The sequence below is a fragment of the Xiphophorus hellerii genome, chromosome 10, assembly GCF_003331165.1.
Source record: "Xiphophorus hellerii strain 12219 chromosome 10, Xiphophorus_hellerii-4.1, whole genome shotgun sequence".
In the NCBI taxonomy this organism is placed as follows: domain Eukaryota; kingdom Metazoa; phylum Chordata; class Actinopteri; order Cyprinodontiformes; family Poeciliidae; genus Xiphophorus; species Xiphophorus hellerii.
In genome coordinates, this window is record NC_045681.1 from 14,543,279 (window position 1) to 14,559,858 (window position 16,580).

The 16,580-nt window shown below is 37.2% G+C and overlaps 1 protein-coding gene across 1 annotated transcript; it reads left to right on the plus strand.

Moving 5' to 3' along the window:
* The first annotated feature begins 303 nt into the window (after positions 1 to 303).
* meox1 (mesenchyme homeobox 1) lies at positions 304 to 9,739 on the plus strand. The gene is made up of 3 exons (XM_032573957.1): positions 304 to 1,237; positions 5,950 to 6,122; positions 8,984 to 9,739. Exons 1-3 carry the CDS (start codon positions 736 to 738, stop codon positions 9,104 to 9,106), a joined length of 798 nt encoding a protein of 265 aa, XP_032429848.1. The 5' UTR covers positions 304 to 735; the 3' UTR covers positions 9,107 to 9,739.
* Positions 9,740 to 16,580: the final 6,841 nt, after the last annotated feature.

Consider the following 16,580-nt stretch of genomic DNA (forward strand, 5'->3'; position numbering starts at 1 on the left):
TTCCTTTAAAGGGTGTCAAAAAGGGAACTAAATTGGGTGTCAGAAAGCAGTAAGAAGCTGAAATAAGTCAGGGTCTCCAGCTCCCAGGTGGGTGGGTGCTTGCTTTATACTTTTCAGACAATGTCCCTTTAAAAAGCCCTGCGTCTGGAAAGCCCATTAGACGTGCATATAAAATTTCCCCCCCGTGATTAATAGATGATGAGGACGGGTTGGTCGAAGGGTACCAACATGTGGACGGCTTGGGGCTCCTCCTCCTGCAGGCTCATGTTTCACTCCATAAACTTGCCACTCTTTCCCACCTATGTGTTTAAAAAGGAGGAGGAGGAGGTCTCGCTTGTCAAGAACTCCTCAGAAGAGTTGTGAAAACAACCAGCCGAAGGAGGGAGTCACACAGTTGCAGATGCAGCTCCCACGCTGAGCCACGAGACAGTCAAATTCTTCAGGGAGAGAGTGTGAGAGAGTGTGTGAGCAGAAACGCCAGAGGACGTCACTTACACTCCCACAGAGAGAGCGCTGTCACTGGAAGGTGTCTATCCTCACGCTTTCTGAGCTGTGGAAAACTCAGCAGCCCACTGACAGGAGCCAGCCTTCTGCAGCAGATGAAATGAGAGCTTTGATAAGTTACATGTAGTCAAAAGTGGCAAAGATACAGGTTTCTAGAACTAGTTTGCATTTAGAGGAGGCTTTAAACTCAAGAAGATTACTCAAAATTGTGAGGAACTCTTTTGCATCACCATGGATCAGCCAGCGAGCAGCTGCATGCGGAGCGCCCATCCTAGCAGTCCCATCTGGGGGTGCATGAGAAACCCCCACTCCGGGGTCCCAGGAACCAATCTGCAGTCTCCGTACCAGCAAAGCCCATTCTCTCTACACCAAAAACCTGAGTTCCTGGCTTACACGGACTTCTCCACCTCCTGCCTGGTGCCAAGCGCACCCCATGCGGCCTACCCACGGGACGACAGACTCTATCAAGACAGCCACGGTGGTTACCCAAGAGCTGACTGGCAGTTCAACCCCTGCGAAACCCGGTCAAGGTCAACTGATGCCTGCCCACCCATTTCGGCCACGGTAGTGGGCACTGGAAGTGGTGGAGGTTCTGAGCTGGAGAACGTGGGGGCCGAAAGGGTTCCAGGAAGCGTCCCACCAGGGTGTCTGGATGGAGAATACTCACCCCAGAGCGTAGCATCAGCTGACTCGGATAAGAAGTGCTCCAATAAAAGGAAGAGAGATGTCGCAGGTGAGTCTGAGTTTGCTGTGCCAATGTTGAGGCAAGGCAAGTTTATTGCACATTGAACTATTCATACAGAGGGTCATTTGATTGCTTTATGGGAAAATATGGATTAGTAGAATTAACGTTAAACACAAAGATTCATTTATTGCACAGTCATAAAATGCTATAAAGCAAACAGAGGGGGATTTAAAATGAAATGTATAAAATCAATGTGAACAGTCAATCATCCAGTCTACACCTAATTACTCACTAGAAATTGGAACATATAGGAAATTTTGAATATCTAACAAAAAGTGCTCCTATCTTTTGTATTCTGGTGTACGTGATGATGGAGAAGGAAGAAAATAACTGGAAATCTTTTAATTTTACCATCTCTGTCAAATAATCCTAATTTCCTCCAATGAAAAAGTTATTAATATCATTCTAGATAAATATCTATAAACACAGTTTATAAACCAATGGCCAGGACACTTTTAAGCTTTTGGAATTTCCGTGTCAAGGTCAAGAATTTCTTCCTTGACCTGTATTGGACCTGGCAAAAACAAACAATCCGGCTATTTCCTTGCCAAATTGGGCTTATTGTAGCAGCACTCTCTGCAGACCGCTGTGTGAAAGGTGAGTAGGTGACAAGACCTCAGTGTTAGAGATGCTTTTTAAGCTGCAGTTGCATCCTCTTATTGTCCAAGAGCTTATAATGAACCAGCTTTCATGCAACTGGGTCATTATGTCTTATATCCGTCGGAAATGAAGCATTGCTTAAAACCAATTCATCCACATCAAAAAGTGGTGCAAAACACGATACTGAGTGTTAGAGGGTAAACATTTCAACCTATCTGGTGCTTCAAAATTTGTTTACTGCAGGTGACAAAATAAATTAATAAATCTTGCCACCGTTGGATGAAAATCAGAAACTCCTCTTAAAAGAGTTTTTCCGTTTCACCGTAAAATATTATGGCTCCTTACAGATTATACTTCACTTGAAGGTAGGTGAAGTATTTACCTTTGAGACCAAAAGCAGTAGTAATGCTGTTGGATTTTTATGCCATTTACTCATCATATCTGATTTCACACATGCTAATAGGAGGTTGAAGTAACCGATAGGCGTGACGGACAAATTCCCAAAAGTCTCAGGTGTAACTTTAGCTGCAAAAACCAACAGGCCAAAGGAAACGTTTATTTAAACTGAATCTAAATGCCCGAAATTGCCCGTTCTCCAGTTTTTCACTCTGGCAAAATAAAACTTTGTCCTCCACAGTACATTCAAATACCTAATTGTTGATGGTCTCACAATTTTGATTATTAGTAGGCATATCCAGTTTTATTATATAAAACTGGAAATTAAAACTTTAAAAAGTTTTAATGACTTTTTTTTTATCCTTTTACAAAAGCCATATGATTACAGAATGATTAGATTTGTTTATCTTATGGCTGCTTCATATAAATAGCATGTTCTCCTGTCTTTCCCATTTTGGCTTTGAATAAGAGCGGCTAAGAAAAATTATATCCTTAAAGCCTATAGAAACAAGAAAAAAAATATAACAACTCGTGTGAATTAAAAATGCTTCAGTATGATTCATATTATAGGATTTTTTCAAATTTAATTTATGTGTCACAAATTATTTATACCCAAGAAAAGAGAAGGAGGATTGGATAGCCAATAAGAAAAAAAAATCATAGGGGCTTTGGTCCACTTAAAAAAACTTTCAGTTAAAATGACATTCTAAAAATGTTGGGGTGTTTGGTGGTGACAACGATTTCACTTTAACAGTTTTTTTTTATGCATTGTTTTTTACCAGTTAAACAAATGTACTCAAACTACAGGCTTGATTTTTTTTAAAATAATGCTTAGTGTGTAATTCTACTAATGCAAGACAAAAATAATTTATATGGTTAAAAATATATATATATTTTTTTTTATTCTCTTAAAATAGAATGATCAGACTCAAACAACTATAACTCAGCATATCTGATAAAAGCTACCAAACCAATCCATACAGCAGACATGAGGCTTATTAAAAAAATGAGATGGGGGAGGATGAAACCCCCCCACCCCACCCGATCCCCCACCCACCCACACCCCTGCTCCATACCCTCCCCTTGCCATCCCCCCCCTTCCCTCCCTTTCTTACCTTATTGTAACCTCCACTCTCTCCCCTGAAAACAAGCCAGACCACGTCTGGTAAATTCACTTTCCTCCAAGCCCACTTCTTACATTCTTATCCATTGACATTTTCCTGTCGTTAAGCCGTAACACAATCTCCCACTGAGTGCATGCAACATGTCTGACCACTGCATCAGCTCTTGGTTTTAGACAAAAAAAAAAAAAAAAAAAAGAGCCATTCGCCTTTATAAAATTGACAGGCTGGTAAAAGAGCATATATTAGGAAAATGTCCCGGAGGCATTTGCATGACAGGCACAGCTGCTGTACAGTCAGCCTTCATGAGTTTTTGCTGATATGATAATGTAATGCAGATGAGGGATACTGCCAAAAGTTATATAGCAAAAGTTCTGTAATTTGACACTGACTTCACACCAAATGTTTGAGTCTATTTTTTTCTTTTCAGCTATTAAATCCTCCTAAATTATTGTAATTTATTTCAGAGATATTGATGTAAACATCAGTATGAACATTAGTAGTTTTACCTTTACTTATCTCAGTATGTTGAATCCTGACATAACCCCAGTTATGTTAATTTGGTGTGACCAAATGCATCGAGGAAAAAGATCACAGCATTTACACTGTCGTTAGAGGAAATATAATTTCCAGGACATACAGGTCAGGTTCCTATATAATTTAGGACTATTTTGGTTGTGTTTTTCAGTAGTTTGAAAAAAAAACTATATATAACTTTGACCGTTTTAAAGGTCGCCAAGTTGTTAAACTTAGGTCAAAATATATTTTCATTACTGAAGCTAAAAATACTGATTAGTTTATTCAACAAATTAATTATTCCGTTTTTGAACAATTTTGTTTTCTCTATGAGATCACAACCATAAACATTAACTTACAGCTTCATTAAAATGCAAATCAAAGGCTAGTATAAAGAAAATTAGCTAACTGCATATTGAACGTTTACTCAGAGATTTCTCCTTGGATTGGTTCTAATTTACAACACTTTTAAATCTGTTTAGATTGAGACAAAATGCCTCCACCATCCAGCAAAAGCACCAAATGCTGTTTTCTTAGGGACCCCGCTGAGTGCAGAAGCCTCCGTCATGCGAGTTTTACAGCCTCTGGCTGAGCAGGATATTTCTTAGTGGGTCAGTGGGGGGTGAAGGGGTGCAAGTTAGCATGTGGCCTGCCAGGTGTTCAGTTTAACTGGAAACCTGTTGGACACAGCTCCAGAGCAGAGGACTCTGAGTACAGCATCATTTGTGACACTTCATTATTTTCTGTACATGGAAAAAAACAAGGCATGCACAAGCCTATGCATGCAAAATGTGTCAGATATGTTCTATTTTTCTTCATTGGCCCACTGTTTTGGCAAGGACAAGGCAAAGGTTCTCACTTTGACAATTTAGAACAATTTTGTGGGTATTACATCAGCTCGTAATGCGGCTACAAATGAACAATTATCACCCAAATGTTTTCCCTTTGTTGGAGAGAAGAGGTTTCACAAAAAAAGTTGAGCCACATTTGTTTGTTTATGTCCAGATTAATGAGGTATAAATTAAAAACAACAGAAATCAATAAACTGTAAAAAACTTTAACAAAGCATTTTTGCTTGAATATTCAAAAATTCCTATCATAAATCAATGATTATATCATTATTGAAACATATTTATCGCATTTAAAAATTAAAAACAAATACTCAGGTGATCCATTAAAATAATTCACTTGATCAAATGCATGAATATAAGACAATTCTTTTTTTTTTAGATATAGAGACAGTGTTAATGTATTAAATGCATTTATTTTCACTTTAAATTGTAATTATGGCATTTGCAAATAATTGTCTATTTTTTTGTATTATTGCACTGCAGTATTTTTTGTACTGAGTGTATTTGCTTTGGGAATTATATATTCATTTTCTATACATGGTGTGCGTCATTTTCATATGGATATTTCAGGAATTTTTTCCTTTATGTTTGCTGTCATGCACAGATGAGTTAATGCTGCTCTTCCCAAAGGGCTCCGGTGGGAAACAGTCAGTCAGACCTGGACACATCCGCACCTTTGTTCTTTTGTTAGATGCTTTAATGATGTTCCGCTGCATTCCTCTCCTAACTCAGTCCCTCTGTGGCCAGTTTGGTGGCCCCTGCCCTGCGCGCGATACATTCTCACACATAGACGCACACGCCAACACACACACGTGTGTGAACCACAATATATATAAACGACTGCTCAGACGGAGAAGCAGTAACTTGCACCGTAATGCATACATATTCAAAGATAATTAAGTGGAAAATGCAGCTTTTATTGGGGGTGAACTTGAGTAGTAAGTCGAGGTCAGGGTGGTCATTTTGTGCTGCTTTTAATGTGACGTAAACTGACTTTGGACTGTGGTTTGGTAGCTTGCAAAGATTTTTCTTTTTTTTTTTGGTTCGTTTAATAGTTGATGGCTGAGCATTAAAAGCCTGAGAACTAACTCACAGCAGATTATCCGATGATTTGCAGGTAATTACTGAAAAATAGAGGATTAGCTTCATGCGAAAAAAATCAGACAGGGAACAATCAAAACCCCAGCAAACAATGTTTATTTATGTCTCTACCTAGATATTCAGGATTCCAGTTTTAAGGTGGATTCCAGCTGCAAGGCCAGGAAAGAGCGCACGGCATTCACCAAGGAACAGCTGAGGGAGCTGGAGGCAGAGTTTACCCATCACAACTACCTGACAAGACTCCGTCGCTACGAGATCGCCGTCAACTTGGACCTCACAGAGAGACAGGTACCAGGCTTTTACTGAAAAAAAAAAGTCTGTTCAACACAAATACATTTATACTTTTGGAATAAAACCCTACACATCTAATTAAAAGCAGTCTGATTAGCGAGAAAAGAAGGGAAGAGGTTTTAAAATCTTCAGTCACTAAGAGTATTTTAACCAAAGAGCGTTGTGAACATGACCAGGTAGAACTTGTATATGGTGCATGAAAAGGGTTGTGTTCTGAGACTCATTTAGAGCCAGTCAAGCTTAAAACCATCAGGTTGCCTGCTGGTTTTCTATTCTTTTTACCAGTTACAAAAACACAAATGAATAAGAAAAAAAAAGAAATGAATTTCTGTTTCTGACCTGGCAGAAACGCTATACAATATTCATGAGCAAAATAATCCAAAATCATTTACAAAATACCAAAAAATGTTACATTTGCTGCTTGATCAAGACAGTAGTTAAAATTATACATATTTAACTGAGTGACGATATTAATAAAAATTCCTACAGCGTGAAACTCAAAGGCAACTTTTCTAGGTAAAAGATACAAACATTGTCTAAAACGTCAGCTGAGCAAGATTATCCACATTAAAGTATTTGCCTAATCTTCAGGTATTTTACAATCAAGTGTAAAACCAGCTAATTCCAGTCAGCAGCCAATATCTTGGTGCTACTCTGCTTTTCAATAGCTAAAAATATTAAGAAAAAATATATTCAATCAACATTAAATAAGTAAAAAAGATATCCTAAAACATTTTTAATAACCCCAAGGTGGGGGAGCACAAATCTTAGAAATTAATTAATAGATTTTCAGAAAATATCAACATGTTTTAAATTATTTTTTGCAATGCCCTAGAGTAGGTACTTTTAAGGGTTCAGTAAGTACCAGAAACTCTCATACTAAACTACTGCTGGTTAAAAACAAATACAAACCTGGTTGAAAATGCCAATTACACAACTGTATAACTAAATTATTCTTTTTTTTTTATTCATCTGAGTTCTGTTTATAATCTCTTGTGCAAGAGAATATTTCAGCCTCCAATTATACTGCCATGCTGATGCACAAGCGCAGATGCATCTGAATTACAATGAGCATTTTTTCCACAGTGCTTTTCAGCCTGTGGTTTGGGCAGAATGACGTGCAGCTGTAATTGTTGAGGCAGCTCCAGACTCGCTGAAATCGGGCAAAAACATGTGTCGATGCTGCTGGATCAGACCTCAGTCTGCCTGTCAGAGCCAGCGCTCGTCCTAATGAGGCCGCCGTGCAGTGACCACACACACGCTGTCGTCTGTTGCTTAATATCAATCCCAGCCTTCCTTAAGAGCACACACACATCACACTCACACAATCAAGGTTCATCTTCACTCAGAGCTCCGTAATCAACCACACGCAACTTTACAATAAAATGCTCAGGCTATTTGTGATTCTAAGTTGTGGTGAGTGGACACTATAATTCTAATTTCTATGATTTATAAACCTTTTTATTTTTAAACTAATGTTCCTTTAAAGACTTTTCAGTACAATAAACCAGTTAGAGATTTTGAGGGGAAATTTGCTGAAAACCTCATGGTACTGATTTCATTTGTTTTCTAGTTCAATAAGGTATAAATAAATACAGATTTATGTTCTTGCTCCAAAAAATTATGATAACTCGTAGGTGGTATATACTTCTGAAAAGACACATAACCTATTGATTGGCAACTCTGTAGTGTATCTGATACTCTTAGATTTTTGAGCCAGAACCAAGAGCTGTGTTTTGGCAACTCATGTTGTGCAAAAAACCCAAGTGATTTTTATCCTTCGCTCTGAGATTTATGGGGGATTACTTGTCAATTTTTTTTTATTATTTCCAGTATGTTTTTTTTTTTTTCTGACTGTGTCATAGATTTGTCCAAAACAATTGCAAAATGAAGAAAGAAGTCACATCTGTTGTGCTATGAAATCAATATCTGGTGTAGCTTTGCATTTAAGCTTTGTATTCAAGCTCCAAAGAAGAGTTTTGCTGGAGACATTAAAGAATTACTTTGTTTGTAGTCATTTTATTGTGCTTGCTAAAGTTTTTAAACTGCATATAAAAAGTCAAATTCCAGAGAAAATATTTAAAGTTTATGAAGGTAAATGAATTGAATCTGCTGCAGCTCAAACATGTATATCCAATAGGTGGTGATCTAAAAATTTGGGGTCATCATTATTTATCAGACATCAACCATTAAATACTAAGTATTAAAGAAAAAACTGCAAAAACAATGATGTCTACATATTGAATTGTTGAATAGTGTATTCTCTGAAGCTTTTTTGACACCAAATCTGCCTAATATTCTAGTGCTGCCATCAACCATCCCTCTCCTGCTGTTAATTTTGCTTTCATGAACATTGAAAATAATCCTACACCAGTTCATGTGTTTCCTCCTGTGCATTCTGCTCTGTCTTCTCGAACCCTCAGTCAGTTGTTGCAAATGGCCTCTTCTACTGAGTCAGGTCCTGCTGGAGGTTTCTTCCTGCTAAGGAGGAGTTTTTATCTCCACTGTTGGAGATAAAATGAGGGATTGCTGTAAAGTCAGTGACTCAACGCTAACAGTTTTCTGCTGTCACTACGTGCTCATCCAGCAGAGTTAATGCTTTGTGTCAATGATTCAATGCAATCAGCTGGTTTTCCTCAAAAAATTTTTTCAATTGCTTTGAATATTTAGCTGAGCTTATTGTACTGTTTGAAAACTAAGAGATCATTTAGACTCTCTTGTTGTGATTTAATTGATTTTTTTTACAGTGCCTTGAGATGACGTTTGTGAATCTAAATAAAACTGAATTGAATTGAATATTCTTTAATATTCTTTGTGTATTTGTAGTTTAATAATATTCATGTATTTTCTCATCCCAGGTTAAAGTCTGGTTCCAGAACAGAAGAATGAAGTGGAAGAGAGTGAAGGGAGGACAATCAGCCTCACCAAACGACCTGGAAAATGATGACTTGGACTCAGCCGCTTCACCCAGCTCTGAATGAAGGAGGCCATCACTGTAGAAAATTACAAAAAAAAAAAAGATGCAACTCGATCAGCTGGACATGGACATAACATTTGTTTAATTCTGTGGAAAGTTGGCTGGTAGAAGCTTTAATTTTTAAGACTTCTTTTTTTAAGTATCCCATTGGAAATAAAAGACTGAGCACAGCTTGTACTGTTTTCTGTTGTACATAGTTGATGTAATAAGCTGCGTTTTGACATTTTACTGATAAATACTCAGACTGACAGCCGCTCCGTTTTTGTACTGACTGTTTAAATATGAATGAAACTTGAGCTCAGTCTGGATCGGTGACAGACAGAAGCTTTAGGTGTCTCAATGACATATCAGACTGTGATTGTGTTTGAAAACAAACCCTCTCCTTCCAGTATTGTTAGCAGGGCCTTTGATGCTTGACTACAACCACCTGGAAAGACTCCGACTGCACTCGTGTTGCCAAGTCCTAAGTGCCTCCGAGTCAGACGTTTTTTTTATAATTTGTCAGTTTCTTCTTTTGCTTGTAATTTTTTTTCTCTAACGCTTTTTTTATCTCTCTTTTTATACAATTTGAATGCCATTGATAAAACACAGATGTTGACTTTTTCTGCAAAAAGAATAAATCATCTTTTGCAAACAATTTCTTCCATCTGCAGCAGCTTCTGAGTCATCAATTGAACACTTGGTGCAGTGTGTTCTTGGCTGAACAACTCATTTGTGGACAGTTTGGTGAGACAATGAGAGCATCCATCGTTAAAAATTTTGAAGTGGGATAAAGAGTGGGGCGAGGGCAACGACTCCTCACACTAGTGAGATTTCATGAAAGAAAGAACAGGACGCATACACACTCATACCTAATGACATTTTAGAGAGACTAATTAACGTAACAGTCGAATTTTTGGACGGTGGGAGGAAACCTGGAGAGAACCTACGCATCCACCAAGGGAAAATATGAAAACTCTATGCAGAAAGATCCCAGGCCAGAATTCAAACTCCTGCATCAAGACAACAGTAAAATCATGCGTGCCAGCGAGCAGCCCTGTTCTAAAGCAATCCAATTCATTCCAACAAATACAGTCAAATTAAAATCCAGCGATGTAGTAATCAATTGTAGTTATAAAAATACAATCAAATTTGGTTGACCATATAATGCCAGTTGGTAAAAAGATCAAAGTGAGCCCAGCCGTTGCCTACAAGTCATGAACTTGACAACCACCATAAACATCATGGATCCTCCAACAGAACCTCACTGATGGTAAACTCTATATGAAAGAAAACAGAGTTAACGGCCACAGTAACTCCGTTAACCAGTAGTACAATGGAAGAAAGGCTGAAGAAAGATATTGGTTATGATTGTATTTAACTTAGGGACATCAGAGAACAGGGGGCTGAAATCAAATGCTCAGTTGTGTGGATGGAACTTATGACACAACCAACACACATTACATTTTGTCAAATGCTATCATAAAGAACCATAATACGTCAAATATAAACAACTGTTCCTTTTATTTTTGTTTAAATACAAGTCTAAACAAATGGGTTTTTAGCCTTGATTTAAAGGAGATCAGTGTTTTTGTGGCTAGAAAACAAAATAAGGAAGGTGTTTTTGCTGCTAGAAAGTGAAATAATTAAAACAGCACATTAGAAGTGTTCATTATTAATTATAAAACCTGTCATTATATTTAATGAGGACATTCTTTCAAATTTTAAGAGCGTACATTTTTTGTTTAGTAGCAGGAATTTCACCCGCAGATATTACAGTTGACAAAGTTTGTCCTTTAAGGCAGTCTTAGTGAGCGAAGTACAATATGAGGAAGCCTCCTTGATTTTTATCAGCCTAATTCCATCACATCTTCCTCACTAAATCCCAAATTAAATAATCACGTTCAGTTTTAACACTCAACATTTTTGTATGCGGCTAAAGGAAACCCCACAAAACATGTCTTTATTTCATTTTCCAAGCAACTGAGCATTAGTAATAAAGATGATTAAAACTAACATAAAATAAATTAGAATTATGTTTTATTTCTACCAACTAGGGTATTGTCAAATTGTGTAATTTTTTAGGCTTTTGAGGTGTTATTAATCCTATTGAGGCAATAGAAATGGAAATGTGTTTCAGTGGAAACAACGTAAGGCAGCTGTTCTTGTAACCGCGGCATAAATATGTCCACGATTGTGGGATTATTTTAATTTAGTGTCACATGGGCATGCCATCTCACTTAAATTAAACATTTGGCCAAATTCACTGGAAACCTGTTTTAGGAATATTGCTGCTGAGTGCTAAGGGTGAAGTCACTGCCTGCTTGGAACACTGATTAATGTTTTCTTATTCCTCTTTGCCCACAGAGACGTTCGTGTTCAAAGGAGAGGAGTTATTTCAAGAATGTTTCCTTCAGTCGAATCTGCTTTTATAATCAAAGCTTGTGGAAAAGGTCTTCTTTAACCTTACTTTGGATGTGACTGTCGAATGGGTAAAGCAAGTGGAGTGGCATTCTTTGGGCATGTTCGGGCATAACTGTGCCGTGGATTTAAAATATCTGCACAACCCTGGTAAAATAAAGGGTTTTCTTAATATAACAAAATGAGATCAGAATGAATCATCTCAAGACTTTTTAAACATTTATTTTGACATTTTATCCTGCTAAAATAATAATAATAATAATAAAACAACCATATCTGTTTTAGGGAAAATGCAATAAATAAAAACCTTTATAGTCTGGTTGCTTAAGTTTGAACATCTTTAAACTTCTGTTTTGTTCATGACCCTTTTGATTCAATTCCTTCATTTCATGACAGGAGAGTGGCCATTTTTGTTCACCGTATTCGCAAAAGTTCTCCCAGTCTTTCAAGACTGTTGTGAGGATATCTGCCTTGCATTCTCAGGTGACCTCACAAATTTTCTGTAATATGTACAGTTTGATTTTGGATGCATCGATGCAAAACTTTAATCATCTTGTTCTGCTTGAACTTCAAGCAATGGTGGAAAATAAAATCCATATTCTCCTTCAGTTTTCAAACAAACACCAGAATGCTTTGGTTCAAAGCTGACTGGTATTTGCAACTCTTTACTATTTTTTAAAAAGAGGAAAAATAGCTCCATCTGAAGATTAGTAATCTCTTTTTTTTTCCTCCTGTGCTTTGGGGAGATTCTCATTCTATTGAGGGTGCTGTGCTGACCTTAAATTGAACATACCCTACAATCACCAGCTGCTTATTTAGAAAATGTCTGCAACACAAAACACAATGATACATAAGGAAGGGGATTTTTTTACACTTAGAATCAGATGTCTTCACAGCAGGATAACGTGCCTGTTGTTGTGGTAGAGGGCAAAGGGGCAAATAATTCAGTTTCAGTCAAAGGTCCTGGAGATGTTTTGTTGGGTCACTGGTTCAACTGTTCCTGTTGCTGTTCGTCAGGTAGTTTTTTCCAACAAGACAAGACAAACTGCTGGAAGGGGTCAAAGATACCCACATAAAGAAGTCTGAATATGTCTTTGCAAGGCCGTATAGGATATGAGAACCCCTCAGTGTTGTTAATGGTTGCATCTGTGCCTTTATGTTCTATGCAGCATCTGGCAACCTGGTGGAGTTGTGCCTAATAGTTCTTCTTGCTGACTACATACCAACACAACATAAGCAGGATTCATTGTTGTCGAGTCTTTGCTCAAACTTTTCTATCCTCCTCTATTCCCAGACAGACATCATGGATATTAGGCAAAAATTTATTAGGCAAAAAAAAATAAAATAAAAAAAAAATATATATATATATATATATATATATATATATATATATATATATATATATATATATATATATACAGTACAGACCAAAAGTTTGGACACACTTTCTCATTGAATTCAATGAGAAAGTGTGTCCAAACTTTTGGTCTGAACTGTATATATATATATATATATATATATATATATATATATATATATATATATATATATATATATATATGCTAGTGTCATTGTGCTATGCCTGTATACAGTTTATATAATTTTTTTTAGAATTTTAATTATTATTGCTTACAGGTAAAGAAAACCTAAAATTTTGTGTCTCAGAAAATTACAATATTACATTAGACCGATCAAAAACATATTTAAGTACAAATGTCAGGCTTCTGAAAAAAATATAATCACAATTAGACTTAGACTTAGACTTAGACCGACTTTATTGTCATTTTGCATGCACAGGGTGTATACAGAACGAAATTTCGTTGCATACGGCTCAGGACAATGTTTTGAGCTTTAGACTCAAAACATTAGACTTCATAAAATATTAGACTTTATTCATATTACAAATGAAAAAAGCTGTATTTGATCTCATGAAATAGTTTCTTTTGTGGATGTCTGATCTAGGGAGATTATAGGGCCCCCTATCATATTCCTGACCCAGAGCATGGTACTGTCACTGCCATTTTTCAGATACATGGTTCTGGAGCATGTATTTATAAAACACTCTTTGCACAATAAGAACGTTTTGTAGCTACTATCAGACTCAGATAGGAGCAGTTTATGGCCCTAAACCCTTATAAATTCAAGATGATGTGAAATTGCATGCAGCATGTTGAGGTATAACCAAAAATCTATTCTGAAATTATTGTGCAATCATCATAAAATAATGACCAGCTTTATCAATGGTTTCATAATGTTTGGATGACACTTGTCTTTTGAAGGATGCTAAGTAATTTTTAATGTGATATGCTTGAGGCACATGCAAGCAGATAATACTGTCCAGTGAATTAAGTGACACAGCTGCAACCTGCAACTCCAAATAACACACAGCTTTGAAAAATCTTATATGTACCCCATTGTAAGACGATATATGAAAGTGGACTTGGTTTGAAAATTGGATATGTGTTGCTCAGACTGTAAAAATGTAAACACTAATAAATTATTCGCAAAGAAACAATCATATATTCATAGCCTAAATTTAAGGATTTGCACATTCATACGTCTATGTTATTGCAGCTTTTAATGTTTTACTATCATGCAAATCACTTTTTCAGAGAAATTGTACAGTACATGTGTCACATAAATAAATTTTTTTTCAACTGATAACCTGTCATTTTAGTAGGAGTGTTCAGGATTGTTTGATCTGCTGTATAAGTAACATTAGAAGAAGCTGTTAAAACTTAATTGACGCTGTAAGAAAGCAAGTTTAACACAGATCAACTACTTTACAAACAGATAAGTGAAAAGAGAAGCCTTCATTTTAGTCTCTTTGGGTGTTTTGGCAGAATCACATCAGCGCCGAATTAAATCTAATCCATGAGTCTGACCACCCCAGCGCCTTTTAAAGAAACCTCCACAGCGAAATAACAACATTCCAGCCTCATTAGTTTACACTGCTGATATTAATACTATCATTACAATTGGACATGGTTTATTTGTACTACTATTACCACTAATACAATAATAGACCCTAATAGAGGTTGAGTGAGGGGGTGGAGGACAGGATTGACTTGGAGTCGTTCCACCTCCAGCAGCTGCAGCGGGGGCCCAACCAGGGTCAGGCGTACAGTAACACTTGACCCCCACACTGCTTGTGTGTACGTGTGTATGGTCAAACCCTCCCATCAGCTCCAGTCCCTGCAGACCAGCAGAAAGGGCAGTAACCTCTGAAGGCTTTGTTTGGCTGGCCGGATTGGGAGCATAGGCCCACCATTGTAAGTCTGGGGACTCCTCAGCTCCAGCTCTTGTTTTCTTTGGGAAGCAGGAAATTGGATGACTGGCTACCTGCTACAACAACATCCTGTACTTGAGAAGCCGTCTTTTCACCCATACCCACCTATTATTTCCTTTTTCCATCATACACAAGTGGTCAGCCAACAAGGCTTCTCTTTTTTCTTTCTTTTTTTTTTCTTTTTGGTCCAGCGAGCGCCTTGCGTGGGTTTGTCTCAGTTCCACTCAGGTTGAGATCAAATTGGCCCCATCCAGATGCTTCCGTTAAAAATAGTGTTTAGGGGCCAAATGCTTTCAGCTTTTGGAGCCTGACTTCAGCTCAGCAGGTTAATGGCTCTTTGTGAGCTGGATGAAATGATAATGATGATGTTACAGCTCTGTCAGTGCTTCTTCGGGTCAGTTTAGTCCAATTAGAATCATCTGCAGAGACCACTTGTTGCTACAAAAACATTCTTGAGGATTATAGAGATGTCCAGAAGAACTGTGTGGGCGTTGATGGGAGTTTAATCAGATCTGACCTTGTTGACATTTCACCTCTGTTTAAGACATAAATGGACTTTGTTACAATCATTTCATCATTGAATGGATTTTGGATCTTCGTGAGTTCTTCAAAATTATACTGCACCTGTGACTGTGAAACTAGCATTCTTTGCATACAACTCTACAGTGCTTTGCAAAATTACAAGAAATTCAAAGTATTTTATTGGGATTGTATGTAATGGACCAACAGAAAGTAGAAATGGTAAAGTGATATGAAAAGGATTTATGGTTGTGAGAATATTTCACAAAAATATAAATAGTATTGCATACGTTTATATCCAGCCCTCTTTACTCTGATATCCCTCAAAAAATCCAGTGCGACAATATCCTAAGCTGTGAAATTCTTACAGAACATTGGTTAATCCATCTGCTAACAATGGAAAGAGTATAGCACAGCTGCAAACTTAAGAAAACATGGCCACCCACCATGTAGGCTGAGTAAAGAGAGCATCAATCAGAGAAGCAACCAAGAAGTCCATGGTTACTCTAAAAGAGAAAATGTTGACAGGACAACTATTAGTTGTGAACTTCACACATCTTCCTCTATAAAGAACAGAGACAAGAAGACAATCTTTGTTAGAAGAAAACCAGAAGAAGCTGAGTTTATCAAAACAGGAGACACAGCAGACCCGTGGCCGAAGGTGCTCTGGTCAGATGAGCCAATGCAAAACACAATGTGTGCTGGCCAAATCCAGACGGTCAGATGTTGTGATGTGGCCCTCTAGATTCCAGAAATTGAAACTTTAAAATTACAGCGGGCTTAAACATTATGTTATCAATCAAATCCCAACAGTTTCATCTGTGTTCTGTCAACTTGCATTTAGGTGAAAAAAAAGATGTTTAATATTATTTAATTTCACTAAGTTCTCATCGAATGAAGAGACAGCAAATTATTCGTATTTTAGCAGTTTATTAATAAGTAATTTTAGTAATACATTCTGCCACAATCGTCCCCTGATGAGAATCATGATCATGATCTGGTCTGGAATAAAAATGACCAGACTTAGAGGGATAAAAACAAATGGCTGAAAAGCAACCATTTAACAATCATGTAACTGTTCCTTCCACCTACCAGTTATTCTTTTGCAAGGCACTTTACATTTAAGGTTTACAGTTTTAATTGTCCTTCTGAGCTTAATTTGCAGTACAATTTGATACGAGCAGCTCCTGTAAAAAGATCTTGATGGATTGCCAGAGGTGTGAAGGTCATCTTTACAAGCGTTCACAATTGAAATTAAAGCATGTCCTTC